The sequence below is a fragment of the Marmota monax genome, unplaced genomic scaffold (assembly GCF_021218885.2).
Source record: "Marmota monax isolate L192 unplaced genomic scaffold, Marmota_monax_Labrador192_F-V1.1 WCK01_AAM20220418_F8-fsc00010, whole genome shotgun sequence".
NCBI lineage: Eukaryota > Metazoa > Chordata > Mammalia > Rodentia > Sciuridae > Marmota > Marmota monax.
The window spans coordinates 5,456,193-5,474,653 of NW_026692321.1; the positions used below are offsets into that span (position 1 = coordinate 5,456,193).

The window sequence follows — 18,461 nt, forward strand, 5'->3', positions numbered from 1 at the left end:
TGAAAGGGGATGAGCCTGTTTGCTAGGCCAAGCCCGAGGGAAAATAATTATTCTCCAGCAGAGCTGTCTTAAATGACTCCTCAAAGCTTCTCCTGGTCCCTCTCAAGGGTGAAGAGAAGCCCCCAGGTCTGGAATAACGCACCATTAGTGGGAGCTGCCCCTCAGCAGGCCTGCCAGCAGGAGGAGGGGTGGGGGCGGCTCCCAGCTCGCTGTGCCCAGGGCTGGTGGCGGGCAGGCCGGCCGGGGCGCGTGTCGCGCTGAGGTTTCTTCTCATCTGCGAAGAAGTCCCTGGCGTGAGACCCCAGTCCCTTGTCGCCGTCCAGCTCTCCTTCCAGCTCAGCTCCTCTTGATGAGGTGGCCCAAATCCCTTTGGTCCCCAGCTGCCACTGCGAGGCCCAATATGCGAGGACTTCTGGTTGGCCTCACTGCCTTCAAATTCTGGCTCTGCCTCCCACCATGCAGATCTTCACCCCTCGGCCACCAGATTTGAGCTTAGCACCCAGCTGCCTCGCCCTGTTATCCTGGACCTTCCCCTCAGTCCTCCAGCACCCTCCCCTTGAGTTAGTGGTGCAAAGCCTGAGTCTCCCAAGTCTGCTCCCACCCACCTTCTCAAACGGATACAGAGGGGCAACTCCTCATGGCTGCCACTGAAGGTGGCCGGAGGGCTCCCTTGCTGGGAACGGCTACAGCGGCTTCCTCGCCACCTGGATTTTCCCCGACTTCCTTGTGCTCATGATTCCATGAATACCACTAAATGTGGGTGCTCATGCTCCTCCTTCTGCTGGGGTGCCTGTGAGCACTGTCACAGTGACTGGGCAGGGATGTCAGCCCTAAGAGACAGGCACTCACCCAGCACCACTGGGCCCAGGGCATCTGCCACCTGGTGGCAGGACAACAGGACCCATGGATCAAGGTTTGTGAAGGAGTCATGGACCTTGGGCGGGGCTCTGAGTCCTACCTGTGAAACGAGGATAACGAGGTTCACCAGACTTGGATGCCTTGTGTGGGGGTCCTGTTGTTGACGTTATCTGTGGGGTAGGGACTATTATCACTCCCATCCTACAGATGAGGAGACTGAGACCCAGGGGGGAAGAACTGTGCCATGGGTCAATGAGCTAGCAACCAGAGGAGCTCAATCCAAACCTAAGAATCAGATGAGATAACACAGCATTTAGGACCAGCTTCTCAAGTCGCATCATCGGGGTATAGTACATGTTGGTGGGATGGTTAATTCTGGGCCAGCTTGACTAGGTCATGTCCACAGACTGAGCAAAGCAGAGAGCTCCTCCCAGTGTGTGCAGGTCTTACCTAACTCCTCGGGGGTCTGAACAGAAGGTGAGGTAGAGTACGGGGGAGTCTGCTGTCTCTGCCTGACACTGGCCTTTTCCTACCTTCAGATTTGGTCTGAGACGTTAGGTCTTGAGCCTGGTGTGGTAGGAGCAGAACCTACCTGTTGGCTCTGCTGGGTCTCCAGCTTGTGTCTTGGGACTTCTCAGCCTCCATAATTTTGAGTTTGTTCCTTACAATAAATTTCTTCCTATACCTATGTCTCCTGTTGGTTCTTTGGAGCACAGTCAGCATCAGTACCAGCACTGCCTTCATGCCATGCAGCCCAGAGTCACCCTGAGCCTACAGAGTAAATTCACAATTACAATGTGCTCAGGAGGGTGGCCACAGGTCCTGCCCCTGCAGGGTGCAGAGACAGAAGTTAGCAGCCAGCAGCAACAGCTAGCTTTCGCCATGTGACAACTAGTAAGGGACGATGTGGCTCCCAATTAGGAGAAACCAGTGAAATTCACCTATTATGGCGAGATTTATGGCCATGCCTTTTAAACATGCGTTTTTCAAACAAACGTGTCGTCATGGTAACCCTCTTAAAACAAGATGTGACCTGGCTTGGAGAACCTGAGAGCTAATTATAACAGAGCTTTGTATTTAGCTACACCTTTCTTCTGAGCTTAATGGGCCTCACTCATTAAGCTCACAAACATCCTCTGAAGTCCTTAGGGGACAGATACTATTAAACCCATTTTACAGATGCAGACACCAAGGAACGGGTGAGTTAAGTGACTTTGCCACTAACTGGCAGATCAGCCATGAGCAAGTCCAGGCCAGACCTAGGTCTCCTCTGTTTCCTTCTGTTTTTACGAATCAGACTCCATCCTGAATTTTGAAAGTCCTCCATCATTAAAGGATTAGCGTTTCCCAGGGCTGGGGATCAGCCACGGCTGGGGATCCCAGACTGTGCGGTCATCTGTGTGCGAAGGCTGCTGGGTCAAGAGCTGTGGAGGGAGCAGAGGTGGCAGCGGTGGGAAGCGCTGAGGTGGACGATCTGTGCAGAGAACCCGGCGCGCAGGGTGGCAGGACCAAGACTGCAGAGCCCCGCAGAGGCCCAGGAGGCCAGCACGTACCTTGTATTTCATGGGATAAGAAACTGAAACCCAGCTGCACCTGCCCCTCCTAGGAATCCTCCACCGGTGCCACCCAGAGTGGCCAAAGCCCATTCCTTAGCATAGGTACACCTCGTCTTGGGCCTCTGCTGCAGCCTCATGGCCCTCAGGAGGGGAACCCGGGCCAGCCGTACTGTGCGTGACGTTAGACATTCTCATTCTCCAGACCCACCTCAGACCCACTGAGCCAGAACCATGTTCCACAAGCCCTTGAGGCCTTCTGAGCAGCTCTAGTTTTCTGCCTAGAACATTCTCCTTGGCCTTATGGCCACCACGTTTTGCCTCCAGCCCATCCTGGTGCCAGCACGATTCATTCAGGCCCGTGGCAGCTCTCCTCACCCGCAGCACCCATTGGCCCTGCGACGACAGGACACGTCTGTCTCCCTGTGCAGAGGGAAGCTCCAGGAGAGCAGGGCCCTCTGCTCAGCCCCCCGACAGCGCCTGAATGAACCGTGCCTTCTGCCTCAGGTCACTGGGGGCCAGGAAGACAATGAGTCTGGAAGGTGAGTGGCAGGAAGACTTGTTCTGAGGTCACTGAGATGGAGATGCCACCGGCCACGTTTGGTAGGTGGAACTCTGGAGAGGCGACTCCAGGAGGATGAAAGGCCTAAGGAAGAAATCCTGGAGCATGACCGCCTGGGGGAGTGAGGAGCCACAGGCGCCGGACGGGGAACCGAGGACAGACAAGCGAGCAGACAAGAGGCCAGTGCTGTGGAGGAGGCGGCCAGGCAACCCTGCTCCGAGAGCTGGAGTGGACGCCTGGGGACCCAAGGTGGGCTACCAACAGGGATGGAGCGGCCACCGGGAGCAAACGTGTCCGTGGAACCCTGAGGGGTGGGAGGAAGGGAGATGAGGCATGAGGAGAGTTCCCGTGGAGGTCTCTGGTCACCTGGGGAACGTAAGCAGAAACGGAGTCCAAGAGTTACAATCAGTCTATTCGGGTAGTAAGCAGTGATCCTCCACGTGGGTTTGGAGCCATTTGTGACTGGGGTCTCCTTTTTAGCTATTCTCTTTTGGAACTGGGGATTGAACCCAGGGCTTCCTGTAGGTGAGGGGAGCATTTTGCCATGGAGCTACATCCCAGCCTTTAAAGCCATTTGTGGGATGTGAAATCAATTTAATGGGTGAACTTGGTGGTGGGGAAGGGGGCAAAGGATTTAGAACAGGGAAGAATAAAAAATACCTTCCAGCTAAGCTGCTCCTCAGCTCCTGACCCACTGACCCTGTCACTGCAATCTGAAGCCACTATGTTCTGGGTTGATTGGTTATGCAGGATATATAACCATTTGTGGATGTCACTAAAGGAACTGTCCTCACCTTCTTCACCTTCTCCTTCCCTGGATCATTCCCAGTGGACATGAGCATGCTGGACTTTCTCTCATCTTAAAAATGCTCTCTGGACCTCAAGTCCCATTTCCTGTCCCCATGTATCTAAAACTCCTCTTGATCATTTCTGGTTCCTTTCCCCCCATCCCTTAACTATGTCAATTTAGGCTCTTCAGCACTCCAGCCTCTCTGAAACAGCTCTCAAGTGAGAATTGACTCTTTGGAATAAAATTTAATACCTCTCTGGTATTAAATCCCCTAAGGACCAATTCAATCCTTAGTCCTCTTTTAACTTACCTGAGTTATTCACTTAGTAAATATTCACTAAGGAGCTACTAGGTGCCAGGCATTGTTTTAGACATCAGATATCCAACACTGATTAGAACAGACCCCAAATCCCTCCCCACCCTTGCAGAGGATCCAAAGAGAAACAAGAGACCTCTGTAATACTCATGGCGAGACCATTGATGTCTGAGACCAACTAAGTCAAAGTGATGGGCAGTGGGGGGAATAAAGAGGAAATAGATCAGCCGTGAACTACTGACACTGGCGCCGGGGACAGGGAAGCCATTAAACTCTTCTCTACCTTGGTATGTGTTTGACATTCTCCACAGAAAGTTTTTTTTTTTTTTTAAAGCACTGTTATGTCAGGCATCATTTGCAATCCAGGCAATGGTGCATGCTGGCAGTGTGGTGTGGCCACTAAAACAGGGTGGTCCTGGCCTGAGGCGGGTCAGAGAGCCACACGAGACAGATGGGGAGGAAGAGCACTCCAGGCAGAGGGAATTGTAACCACAAAGGCTCTGGCTTAATGCCCAGAATGTTCTAGAAGTAGCAAGGTCAGGACCCTGACTGCCAGCAGGCAGAGGAGAGCCCAGTAAGGGGCTGGATTCTGCTGTACCCTGGGGAATTCTGGAAAGACAGACACGCTCCGACTCAATCTCTACTGAGAATCCCTCCTTACCCCCAACCCCCGAAGCCTGCTTCTGCCAGGGCTTCCCAGGTCGTCAAGGGCAGCTCCCTGTCCCTGTTAAGGCCATGCAGTCACGCCTGACTCTTCTTCCTTCCTGCATCCTCCACATTCATGCCACAGCAAATCCTGGAATGCCACCTTCACTCCCCACAGGGCCTGCACCGGCTCCCCCCAGCCAGGCTGCCTCCGCTCCACTGGGCCTTCCTATACTGCACCCCCCGTGGCCCATTCTTCTCTGGGCCTCGAGAATAAATGCTGTGGGCCATTCACAAGAGACGGGGAAACCCAGACAACTGTCTTAGGAACCTCAATAAATTTACTGCAGGCAAAACAAAACACCCCATAAATGCTATTTAGATGTTATTAAGATTAGCTCAAGTATGTTACAAAATTCTGTTTCTGCTCTTATAACAAATGATGGATGAAAAAGAAGCCAAATAACGGAAATTCTCTCTAAAATCTCACGTACAAAGGGGAAAGAAAATGAAAACTGAAATGACATTTTCATTATTTTACCACATACTGATGTTTTCTAAAGTTACTATGTTCATTTAAAAAAAATAAGTTTTACTCATTATACAAGGGATTTTTAAAAGGTCTTTTCTTTACATTTTTTAGGGTGAATCATAAGCAGGCAGAGTTAAATTACACTTCAGTCATATAGTGAAACACCCTGAAGCTCATAGAGAAGATTGAGGCAGGTTTCCCAATATAGGTTCCAACTTGGGAAAATGTACATTAGTTACAAAATCAAGTTGCAGAACAGCACTCATAAGGTGACACCATGTACATTATCAAAACAGATGTGTGTCCTGTTGTCTACAGAATGTATCTTATTACCATGTTACAAGTTACCTCTGGGGAGGGGGATGAATTTGTGATGGGTACATGTCACTTTGATAAAAATAATTCGTTTTCAATGACACTTTCTAATTTAAGTACAAGGTGCACGTTGCAGAGAAAGGCCTGCGAGTCCAGAGCAGACCTCGAGGGTCCGAGACCGCCAACTGCAGGGAGATCAGAACTAACCTGGGTCCTCATGTCCCGCCACGCCCTTTCCACCATCTTCCCCTCTCCCAAAGTCAACAACTGGGGTAAATAAAGAGACTCAGGTTCCAGGTGTGTGGCGTCAGAGTCAGTCATGGCTCTGAGGCAGAAAAAAGAGTGCCACTTAGAACCCCAGCACGGTGCTAACACAGGAACCCAGCCCCTGCGCCCCCAGGTTTAAGGCCGAGCTTCCCCTGCTGCTTCATGAACACCCCTGGGGGCACCTTGCTGGTAGAGACCCAGGAGAAACAAGGCCATTTTCTGAGGCTGGCAACTAAGGTATCACAGGCATAGAAAAATGATGGAGCAGGGTACAAAATGTGCCTAACCATTTTAGAACAGGAAACGTCAAAGGCCTGTGGATTGCCAACCACTGCAGGGATCATCCTGAGGAGGAGGTCTGTTTTAAGGGATCAATAGGTAGAAAAATCAGGGCAATAAGCGGGAGCAGTGGGGCCTGGAAGGCGTATTTATGGGACTGCTGGTCAGCAAGTTCTCGATTGTCCACCATAGACTCGGCTCAGTCCCTCCAGCTGCCCTTCAGGGATTCCCCAGAACCAGAGCAGAGAGGAACTTCTGCTCTTGAAAACCCAGGTTTTAAAGACCATTGGGGGCTGGGTTGTGGCTCAGGGGCAGAGCACTCGCCCAGCACGTGCGAAGCCCTGGGTTCGATTCTCAGCACCATATAAAAACAAATAAATAAAGATACTGAGTCCAACTACAACTAAAAAATATTTTTTTAAAAAAAAGACAGTTGGGCTTAGAGGTGCATGTGTGGCCTGAGGTAGGTGGAGGTGTGGGAGGTGCTTCTGGGGCTGGAGCACCCTGGGCTGTATAGGGTGGTCCCTCTGCGGCCGGAAGGCCTCTAGCCTCATCTCCTCTGGGGTCAGGGGGCCTTCACATGTGCAGAGGTGACTGAAAGAGCATCCTTAACAAAGCTGGTTCAACCCTGGTCAGTGGGGCCAAATCCCAGCCTTGCCCATGTCACCAGCCTCCAGGTCCAGAATCAGTCCCTGAACTCTGCTGCTGGTCTGTCCCTGATTCACAGGAGCCTCTTGAACGGAGTGGACGCATGCCTTCTGCTAAGTGCAGCACAGCTCCTGGACCTGTCACCAGAGAACAAGGAGGTCCCCAAGGAAGGAGGGAAGAGGGCCTGGGAAGAGCCTGGGCTCGGGAACTGAACCTGCAGCACCGTCCCACCCTGCGTCTCCCTCTCCAAGGTCTTCTAAGCTCCCATCCCTGGAGGAAGCTGTGCGGGAAACTGAGGAGAACTGGAGGCCGAGGTCCTGTTCTTTGGGGTGGATCGTGGATAGGAGCTCCAGGGGAAGATGATAGACAGGAAAGCAGTGGCCGCAGGGACTGAAATAGCCAGAGGACTCCAGAACTGCAGCTTGGGCGGGTGGTCTGGTGACTGCGCCTGTCCACACCCCCACTGTGCCAGACAGCACTTCACAGGCCATAGAAATGGACATGTGACCCACATGTCCTCTGCCTGGGGAGCCTGCATGCAGCAGCAGAGATGACGTGGAGGAAAGAGAAGGGGACACCTAAACAGCAGAGAACCACACTGACTCACGAGGAAGGAAAGACGGGGAGAGGGCCGACTGTGTCCTACAGCCTGCCCGAGGGGCTCCTGAAGCCACGCGTCCCAGAGCATGGGGACAGGCACGAACCCTGCCCTCGTGGCCCGCGCCATTTCAAGGAGAACTCTATCCACGATAGTCCAAAGACTCACACAATTTTGTTTGTACATAAGAACAAAAACAAAACCTCCATAAAAACATCTTTAAGACCACAACATGTGAAGAACTACAGAACCAAAGTTAGTTTCAAATTAATTTAAGGAATGGGTCTTTTTCTAAAAGAAGCTATCTGAATGAAAATATTTGATTTATTTTATTCTGGTTCTGAGGATTGACCCCAGGGATTCTCTACTACCAAGAGACGTCCTTAGCCCTTTTTATTTACTTGTTTTTGGGGTGCTGGGGATGAAACCCAGGGCCTCAAGCACGCTGGGTAAGCACTCTACTGTTGAGCTATGCCACAGTCTCCTTTTTCTTTTTTATTTTGAGACAGGGTCTTACTAAGTCTCCCAGGCTGGCTTCGAACTTGCAATCCTCTTGCCTCAGCCTCCTGAGCTGCTGGGATTTCAGATATGCTTATTTTTTGACATGTTTCCTCCAGCAAGCTTATCTCTAATTGTATGGGGGCGCGGGGTGGGGGAACCTACTCAATCTTGTATCAAGTTAAAAGAATAACCAGTAAAAAAAAAAAAAAAAAAAAAAAGAATAACCAGTAGCTTCCATTTCTTTTTTATTATTATTAAAATTAATTTATGCTGTTGGTATAAAAATAGTTTTAAAATATCCCAAACTAATATATAAGCCAGAAAATGACCTGTCAATACCAACCTATCAACTCAAACAGGGTCAATACACAGGCACCAGGTAACATGGGAACAGTCTTTCCAGGTGGCTAATTGGAGAATGGCAGTAGACAGGATGAGGAAAAAACCCCTAGAACATGATAAATCTTTTTTTCTACACAGGAAAACTGTTCATTTCATGACACACCTTTAAAAACATTAAAAACAACCACCTGGTTTACTTGATTAAGTGTGAAAAGAACAATATTATAAGGAGTGACAACTTAGAAAAAGCACCCTGGGGGCTACTGAGTGGCGGAATGGCAGACCTGGCATCAAACTTTGACCAGCGCACACCAGCCCTGATGTGCCGCTTGAGCACTTGCACTCCCTCATCTGACTTCATGTCCTCAAGAGGATCAGTTAGGAAGACCCTCCGAATCACATGCAGGCCATTTCCACGCTCAATGCCGCGACCGACCTCTTCTGGGTTTGGACCGCAAGTGACCGGCAGAACGACGGAGTTTCTTCCTCTCTAGTCGATGCAGCTTCTCAGCCTCCTGCTGCTTCTTCTGCTGTTCTGACTAAATGGAGAAAATAAGATGAGTGGAGAAAAAAAAAAAAGACCAGTGCCTCTTCTGTGACCTCAGAATGCAACAGCAGAACCCCAGGGCAAGGGCCTGCCTCCCAGCTAAGGCTGCCCAGGCACTTGGTGTGGCTGCTGGACCTGGTTCCAACAAGTGCTGCAGCTGACTTTGCAGACAGGAGTGGCAGGACAAAGTCCAACTTCTCACTATGTTTTTTTTTTTTTTTTGCTGGGGGTGGGGCCTGGGGGGCATGTGCTGGGGAATGAACCCAGGGCCTTGCACACTGCAGCCAACCATCTTCCAGTGTCACTTTGAAAGCAGAAATTCTAAATGCCAGGCAAGAGAAGTGCCCCATCACACCAATCTGATGAACCCACATGAACATTCTTGGTGTGCTTTAAAAAGGCCCCAAGAGCTATTAGAAGAAGGTACTTTGCTTCTCACAGGCCTCCTCTCCCAGAAGCCTTCTGCTAGAAGTTAGAGCAATGAGCTCATACATAGCCCCACATCTTTTCTTTTTAAATATTTATTTTTTAGTTGAGTTGGATGGATACAATACCTTTATTTTATTTATTTATTTATATGTGGTGCTGAGGATCGAACCCAGGGCCGCACATGGGCTAGATGAACGCTCCACCGCTGAGCCCCAGCCCAGCCCCACAGCCTCACATTTGATGGGGCTGGGGATGCAGTTCAGGAACAGAGGACGTAGCTTGCATGCTCGAGGCCCTGGGCTCAGTCCCAGAGCTGCCTCACATTTGACGGCTCAGATGACACAGACCCTGCATGGGAGCCCAGCTAACCCAGGCAGCTGGTGGAAGTGTGTGTCTCTGCCTGAGGAGGCTCTGCCGCATTGAGGGTGCAGGGGAAAAGGCCGTCCCGCAGTCACGGGAAACCTGCACACCTACCTAGCTGCTCTCTCTTCTTCCGATCCTGACCACCTTCCTGCTGTGCAATCAATCCAACTCGGAGGTCATTTTAAGAAATTCTTAGGATTTCTTCTATATAATTTAAGAGCCATCTTATTTTAAAAGTGACAATCACCCCAGTACCTTCCAATTTAAAAACAGGAGGAGAGGCTTAGTCTTCTCCCTCCTGAAAGCAACTGTCCCTCCCTCAGCACAGCCCAGCAGGGCTGCAGTGCTTCTCCTGTGCACCCCCACTCGACTTGGCTGAACCGAAAAGGGAATCAGGAATGTTCAATGGCACTGACAGAGTTTACATGAAACTTGGAACAGGCACCAAGAGTCACTCTGAATGCAGTTCTGGCTTCAGGGATAAATATACGAGTAAACTGAAGAGGTTCTTGACTGAGAAGAAAAAGCTTTTATCACTTGGCCAGCCTTCTAGCTGCAGGCAGGGAAAGCTCCATAGATGAATGGATGAAGGACAGGGAGACGTACAAATGGCTGCTGAACATGAGACAAGACACTCAAAATTCTGAGTCATTAGGGAACTGCAAAAACAAAACCATAGCGGGATGCCACTTGCCCTGTGGAATGGCTATTAGAAAAGATAAGACAATGACAAGTACTGGTGAGGATTTGGGAAAAAGTCTGTTTCTCTTTTTTTTTTTAGAAAGAGAGAGAGAGAGAGAGAGAGAGAGAGAGAGAGAGAATTTTTTAATATTTATTTTTTAGTTTTCAGCGGACACAACATCTTTGTTTGTATGTGGTGCTGAGGATCGAACCCAGGGCCGCACGCAAGCCAGGCGAGGGCGCTACCGCTCGAGCCACATCCCCAGCCCCTGTTTCTCAAAAAGTTAAATAGTTAACCACATGAACCAGCCATTTTACTCTTAGATATGTATCTTAGAGAATGAAAAATGTTCATCTAAAAACATACACAGAATTTTCATAGCAGCATTATTCGTGATAGCAAAAAAGGGGAAACATCCCAAGTGTGTGTCAATGGATGAACAGAAAAGCAAAATGTGGCATAAACACTACAATGGAGTATTACTCAACCACAAAAAGGATAGAAGTTCTGACTCATGACACACCACGAATAGACCTTGAAAACACTGTGCTAAGAAGCCAACTGCAAAAGAAAACACTGTATAGCTGAGCGCGGTGGTACGTGCCTGTAACCCCAGTGCCTCGGGCAGCTGAGACAGAAGGATAGTGAGTTCAAAGCCAGCTTCAGCAAAAGTGAGGCGCTAAGCAACTGTCTCTAAATAAAATTTAATAAATTAATTAATTAAATTTAGAGACCCTGTCTCTAAATAAAATACAAAATAGGGCTGGGATGTGGCTCAGTGGTCGAGCCCCTGAGTTCAATCCCTGGTACAAAAAAAAAAAAAAAAAAAGAAAACACTGTATGATTTTATTTATGTGAAGTGTCCAGAACAGGAAAATCTACAGAGACAGGAAGTAGATCAGCAGTCACAACCAGGGGTTGGTGGGATGGGAGTATGGGGCTGCTGCTAAAGAGTACCTGGTTTCTTGTTCAGGTCATGAACATTGTCTAGAATCAGTGTGATGGTTACACAATGTAATGAGTCTATTAAAAATTAGTGACCTTTAAAAGAGTGTCTTTGGTATATAAATTGTGTTTTAAAGAGAGGTAGAAACTCATTCTTCTCTACTTGGTGCATATATTTAGGACAGAGTATGAATGAGAAAATTTTTCAGAGAAATAAAACCATGTCATTTCACCCATCAGATAACAGAAAAGTATCTGAGAAGCTTATTCCTCCCACGGTTCGTAACAGGCCTTCCTACAGCCGGTTAAAGACCTCCATCTAGAAACGACCCAGAACAGGATCACCAGTGGCAAGAACTCACTTTGGGAAGCCAGGGTGCCCTAGTGAGCAAATGGGTCAGAACTAGCTGCTTCCTGGTCTTCTCTGAAGTTCACCAGAGTGTCAGGTAGTTCATACCCTTAGGCGGTTAGGACTTCTGCTTTATAAGGACACACCTCAGGCACACAAGATGGCTGGCTCAGCACCACCACAGCCAACTCTGGGTCACTAAGGCCTGCTTGCCTCAGGCCACCGGTAATTTCCCAGCACTGCTTCTCCTGGCTGGCGACCAGCAGGGGCTCTGGCTGTAGGGAAAATTCTAGAAAAGGCAAAATATAGCTTCCTCCTTGGGGAAAGCCTGGGAAGGCAGGCCTGAGGACAGAGCACACAGGACACTACTGGAGGCTGTTTTTCCTTTGTAAATTAAAAATAAACAAACAAACAAAAATGATCACAAAACTCAAAACTCACCCTCTTTAATGTGAATGTCAACTGTTTGCTGCCAACAGTGGTGTCTGATACATTCAATGTCCCATTTTTGGCTTCCAGTTTCAAACGATCTTCAAGGGTTTTGCTATAGGAAGTTTAAAAGAATGACATATTAATTAGCATTATGTTCCATTTGAATCAAGTGTTAATTAAGACCGAGCTCATGAGGAAAAGACTTTTAAGGAGACTAACAAAAAATACACCCTAGGAACTTCTACTTCCCTCCCTTTGAAAGTCGGCTTGCTGAACGTGGCTGCTACTCAGAGGTTTAGCGCTTTTGCGCTTTCTGCCTGAGTGGCTCTGGTGAGAGCTGACTTAAGAGGGAGACAGACACCTCTGCAGAAACCGCGGGGGGGGGGGGGGGGAGCATAGTGAGGAGGACCACTCGCCTTCTGGCCCCTCCTGCTTCTCCAGCCCAGACTCCAAAAAATTTTAAGTGGCAGTACCAAAGATTTCAATGATTGCTACTTATCTTACTAAAACATATTTGTGAGGCCAAATAAATGCAAGGAGCAATCTATTTCTGAAGCCTGTAACTTACTGTAATGGTTGGTGGCACGCTGATTCCAAGCATTTTTACTTAGGCCATGCACAATGGAGGTATTTGAGTATTCTGGCAACTTGCCAGCTTTCTACAACGGAATGAATGCAATCTTAGGCTTCCAGGTCAAGCCGACGTGAAGAGCTATGGTCCTTCTGATTTCCCCTTCACTCAGCCCTGACAAGTCATCGTCTCATATGGAGAGCAGCTCAGACAGGAGCTACCTGATCCTGTTGTGTTCGCTGCTGGCTCTCTAGTGTCTTTCCTTTCAGTTGTTTTAATTTGAATTATTCTTCCCGACATACTTTATCCTAGAGTTAAATAACACTTCATTTCTTGGTCATGTTTTCCAGACTCTACTGGGCCACTTCAGACAACCCATGCCTGTAACTGTCTGTTGTGCCCTTTAGTTCATGATCACTAGAGTAACTGAGGAGGACTGCACTTTCTAATAAAGATGTTAAATTTGAATGTCAAACCAGTTATACCATATGCCATTGCATGCTGCTATAATAATGCTTAATTATGAATCAGAACTTTGGCCTTTTTGTTAACTTCCTTGAGAGGAGAAGAAACCTGAATGAAGCCTACCTAACAAGTAGACAGCTGACTCTTCTAGACTAGCTAAAGCGACACATGCCCATCCCTGTGATGAGACTGGGAAAGGACAGGAAAGAAAAAGGGGAAGAATGTAATTCTTTTCTATCTCCTCTTCAGACAAACACTTCCCCTTCATCCCTACTCCCCCCTTGTGCCAATCCAAGCTGAATGAGCCCTTTCAGTGTCGGGAATAAACACTAAAAAACTTGATGGAATTTAAAAAAGGGCTGATTTGTGTGAAATGGTTGTCTTTTCCCTGAAATATGACTTTCCTAACTAGTAACTGAGTAGAACACAGCTCCTAGAGGATCCATGGGACAAAGCAACGCTCCTTTGAAATTCTGAAACTGATGTTTGATGTTCACACCATGAGAAATTTATTTCTAGTTTATAACTACGAGTAACGTACTAAACACACACCTTCTTTATGTAATTTGAGACATAAAGTGGTTAGCATAAAAGTGGCACTCTTTTCTAAGCAATAATGTTATTAAGAAGCACTTTTCATCTTCAAAGTTCTTTACAGACAAACTAATTAATCCTTTCAACATCCCTGAGACAGAAGTATTTATCCTTTATAGATGGAAAAAGGGAGGTAAAATGTGAAATGACTCGCCCCAGGCCATGCAAGGATCCAGATTCTAAAACCAGGTTCCAATGGCAGGACCTCTCCTTCCCAGTACTGTCAGACCATACTTGATTTATAAAGTTCTGTTCAGGAAACTTGTCCACTAAGTGTTCTAAATGACAAGTTTCCACATGACTAACAGAATAAAACTAAGATTTAATGCAGCCTTTTTTTTTTTTAAACAAGAATTCCAAAGTGACATGCTGGGCTGCCCGCAGCGCGCGGGTGCACTGTCAGCCTCAGCAAATTCCTCAGCCCGCTCATCTCATTTTTGTTCTTTCCTTAACAGCTATAAACTCTGAGCTTCAAAGCTAACAGGGATCCTGAACAGCTATGGAGCCACTGAGACAAAGTGGGACACAGAGAACACTAATTTGGGAAGAAAAAGACTTTTCAAGTAAATTGTGGGAAATTACTACTCTTTTAAGAATGACCTTATTTCCTCCATGATAGAGCATATAAATTCTCGTTTTTGCTCAATGTGCTTGCGACGTGCACTTGTAAAAACTTGTTCTGTCTAGGCTGCCTGGAGAGACAAGCGAGTGTTAGAATGAGCCATGGCAGGAGATCAGACACAGACGGGGACTGTGTGGAGATTTCTACATAGGAAAGTTCTACTTCCTCCCTTTGAAAGTCGGTTTGCTGAATGTGGCTTCTACCCAGTGGCTCAGCGCTTTCTGCTTGAGTGGCTCTGGTACAGCTGACTTAAGAGGGAGACAGACACCTCTTCAGAACCCCCAGGGGAGCACAGTGAGGAGGACTGCATGCCTCCGGCCCTCCTCCTGTCTCCTCCAGCTCAGGCTGCAGGTCAGCAGGCACGTGGGCACTCTCTACTTGATAGTAAAGTATGTTAGAGAAAAACGTAATTGGCACAAGGTGGATGACAACAAAACCCCTTCAGATTGATGGTGACACACTAAGAAAACAGATCTGGGTTTAAAAGGCTGCAGGTGAAGTAAGATTACTCAGTACCCAACAGAGAGGGCTTCCCGGGCGTAGGGCTGTCTTAAAATAATAAGGAAAAATGGGCATCAACTACAAGGGGAAAAAAGTCAAACCAGATACTAGATGCCCCAGGAAAGCTGAGGAACTTACTTCTTTGAGGTTTTAAAATACACACTCTATAATTTCTTTAATTAGAAATATTTAATTAAAAATTATGCTCCTCAACGAAGTTTTTAATCACTTTGCAAGGAAGAGGAAGCAGAGGAGCAGGAGACAACATAAAAGTACATTCTTCAGAATTCAGGGGACTTAAGTGGAGAAACAAAACCCATGTTCTAAAAATTTAACCTTAAGTAGAAAAATATTTCCCTATGCTATAAAGGCTGTTCAAAACTCTTTTCTTTTTTTAAAATTTTTTATTAAATACATATTTTTTTAAGTTCTAGTTTATTTATTTTTATGTGGTGCTGAGAATGGAACCCAGTGCCTCCCCCATGCTAGAGCGCTCTACCGCTGAGCCACAACCTCAGCCCCCCAAACTCTATTTCAATGCCTTCAGTCTGCACAGGTACTTCAAAGGCTCTACTGAAGAGACGTAAACTCAAGCGACCATGGAATCTGACCCTCATCTCTGAGCATAACTAAAATTTGCCAGGGCTGCTAATGCCCACGGCTGGGAGGAGGGGATGCTGCACTCTGCTGGGAGTGCACCTTCCTGGAGGGTGACTGGCGGCATCACACCCCCCTTTTGATCCAGCTAAGTCCATCACTGGAATAGACTGCAAAGAAATACGCTGTGAATTCACAACTGTGAAAAAGGTAAGAGAAAAACGAGAAGCAGCCTGACCACTGCAGCTAGGGGAAAATTACCTCAGTGGGGGCACACCCCCGATGGAGTATGTGCAGACGCAGTAGACCTCATCGAAAAAGCGTGCCATCGAAAAAGACATCCAAATCTTTTTTTCTGTGAGTGGTTCTGGGATTTTCTGTGTGTGGACCCTGGGATTGAACCCAGGGTCTTATGCGTGCGAGGCAAGCACTCTACCAACTGAGCTTGTCCCCAGCCCTAAGTCTTACTTTAAATGAAAAGGGCACGTTAATCAATATGATAACCTGATGCATTCGTCATAAGAAAGAAAAGCCACAACTACACATAGGTGGGTGGGGATCTGCGTGGCAGTGCATGCAGCTGACAGGCTGGAAGAATGGCCACACATGGCAAGGACTCGGGAGAGCTCACCATTCAGCACACAGGCTGACTGCTGACAGATCACTGTCCACACTAACTTGACAGAAGATTCTCTTTTTTTAAACATTTAAAGTTTTGAATTAAATTATTTTCAAAATAAGATGTTTAAAATGCTTTATACATAACTTCAGCTTTATCCACTATCAATGTGGAAAATGAGCTGAGGAGTAAAACGTGCCACCAGGAGCTGCTGAGCTCCCCAGTGAAGACAGGTCCTCAAAGGCAGGAACTGTCTTTAAAATCTTTGAATTTCTAGGACCTACCACAGGGTAGACACTTCAAAGACTGCTTTCATAAGAGAACTGAAGGGGCCACCCAGCAGCTAGTATTTACTACCCAGGAAGAGGAGACAGGCTCACTGACTGCAATGCTGGGCATTCTAAGGACGCGTTCTTGGTTCACCAACACAGGCATCATCAGTGCTACCTGCAGGTCCCGCGAGGCTGCTCCAGGACTGCTAATGCCCATTGCTAGGAGGAGGGGATGCGGCACGCTGCTGGGAGTGCATAGGGCACCAAAAAGGGCCAAGTGCCCAGACCCTAACTCAGGCCAGCAAGCATGGACTTGCCAATCCTCGCTCCTTGACATGATTATTTCCACACGTGCCGACTTCTCTCCCCTGTGGCTCTGAAGAGCTATACCTCTCTTGGTGGCCGTCTCCCTGGTTAGGGCTGCTGGTCCAATTTCTACCTGACTCCTCACCAAACCCCACCCATCAGTGGATTCCATTCCTTTCTCCACTTGCCCCTTTACTATGGTGATCCTCTCAGCCCACTGGCAAATCACCTCCCTCAAGTCATTGGATTGACTCCTTTTTCACTTCTAGGCTTCTGGGAAGCATCATGTACACTAATTGTCCACAATGTTCTTTAAATCTCCCACCTGTCGTCAGACTTGTGGTCTGCCTGAGAAACGGTGGCGAGGAGCTGATGCTCCCCGCCCTCAACCCCTCTGCACAGGTGCTTGCATGGCTCTCTCCTGGGAGACCCACACTCCATGTCCCCGTGGCCCGCGGACAGCTCCTTAGGATTCACTGCCCATGTACTCCTCGGCCTGGCCTCTGAGTCTGAAGTCAGCTCTAAACAACCAGTAGCTGTGGGACAGCTCCGAGATTCAATTCACTACTCTGCACGCACCTGTACTGTTCTCAAGAGAAGTAAATGGCTTACTGGACTCCAGACTGCATTTCTGTCTCGGCTTCTCCCCAGCTTACCACTGAGCTTCAGGCCTTTTGTCTTTCTCTATCTCTCGTTCTCCCATGGTTCTGTGATCAATGTGTTCCACACCCCTACCCCACAGTTCAGGCCCCCTCTCTTCTGTCTAGGACTACTGTGACATCTGTGAGCTGATCTTTGTGTGTCTAGTTTCTCTCCCTCTGTTTTTCTAAAACTGAGATATTTTGCTACAGGTTTCTTGGAAATAGGGACCTTTTGCACCTCTGTTTTTACAACAAACACATACTGTGTTTATTATAAAAGTCTCTACATGATTGGCAGAGGGCTTGGGACAGATGCAACCATGTTACTCTTGAACAGTCTCATGGCTTTCCAGGAAGGGCCAAGCCACTGCTGCCCATGCTCCTGCTCTTCTCGGGAAAGTTCCTCCCACCTCCTACCCTGTGCTGAGTGCTCAGGCCTGAGCCTCTCAAAAGACCATTCCAATGTGACCTCTCACAAAGACTTCCTTAATTTCCCCCAAACTAAGTCCCCCTTTCCCTCTGCCCTCCCCCCAGGGCTTCTCACAGTTCTGAGTATACCTGCTAAGGCATGAGTCCCTGGGTCTAGGATGGCACTGGGCTCACGCAGGCTCCCAAGGAACTTTTCACACACACAGGGTGGGTGGGGAGGCTGAGAAGTGGATGAACAGTCTACAAATACAGTTACCTAACTGCAAGGCACAAAAACAAGTGCCGACAGACGCACGGGTTTATCTGAAGGCACATGAGGACGCTGAGCAGAGAGGACGACTCACTTGAGCCACCATGTGCCATTTGCTTTCCCTTCACAGAAATAATTTCCAAGCTGGGCAGGTCTGAATGAACACTTACACACAATGCACTCAACTCCATGCTGCCTTTTGTTGTCGCCTGTGGTAACTCGCAGAACACACATACTTCAGTTCTCTGAAGAATAATAGCTCAATGCTTCATTAAATAATATTAAGATACTGCAAATTCAGGATCTGCCACAATAATCCAGTCATGACTAGACTTCAATAAGCAGTTTGTGCCAAAGGCTAGTAAATGGCAGGCTATTCATACCAGAGGGTTGTTACTTCAAACAACAGGATTTTTCTTCTTGGCTCACAGAAGTATCATTTCTTAAGCAGCTCTTCTTCTCAAGAAGAGTGCTTAACTAAGTAAGAGTGCTTAATTGCAGAAGGTTCACTCACCTATTGTTTATTCTTAATATGACACTTTTATCTTGCTTATTTTTACATTAGTATTGTGCTCCAACCCATAGGCAGAAGGAAGAATGTTGTGTCAATAGTCACAGCCCCATCCCAAATACCAGTACCA

General features: G+C 47.8%; 1 protein-coding gene across 3 annotated transcripts in view; it reads right to left on the bottom strand.

Annotated features, from left to right (window-relative positions):
- Positions 1-8,092: 8,092 nt before the first annotated feature.
- The window catches only part of Nol10 (nucleolar protein 10), an 86,574-nt gene continuing 76,205 nt past the window's right edge, over positions 8,093-18,461 (bottom strand). For all 3 annotated transcript variants that reach the window (XM_046441255.1, XM_058578361.1, XM_058578362.1), the window contains 2 exons: positions 11,963-12,065; positions 8,093-8,745 (listed from right to left, as the gene is read on the bottom strand). In XM_046441255.1, the coding sequence (XP_046297211.1) occupies positions 8,626-8,745; positions 11,963-12,065 (223 nt within the window). In that variant the 3' untranslated portion in view covers positions 8,093-8,625. The remainder of the gene's footprint in view (positions 8,746-11,962; positions 12,066-18,461) is intronic.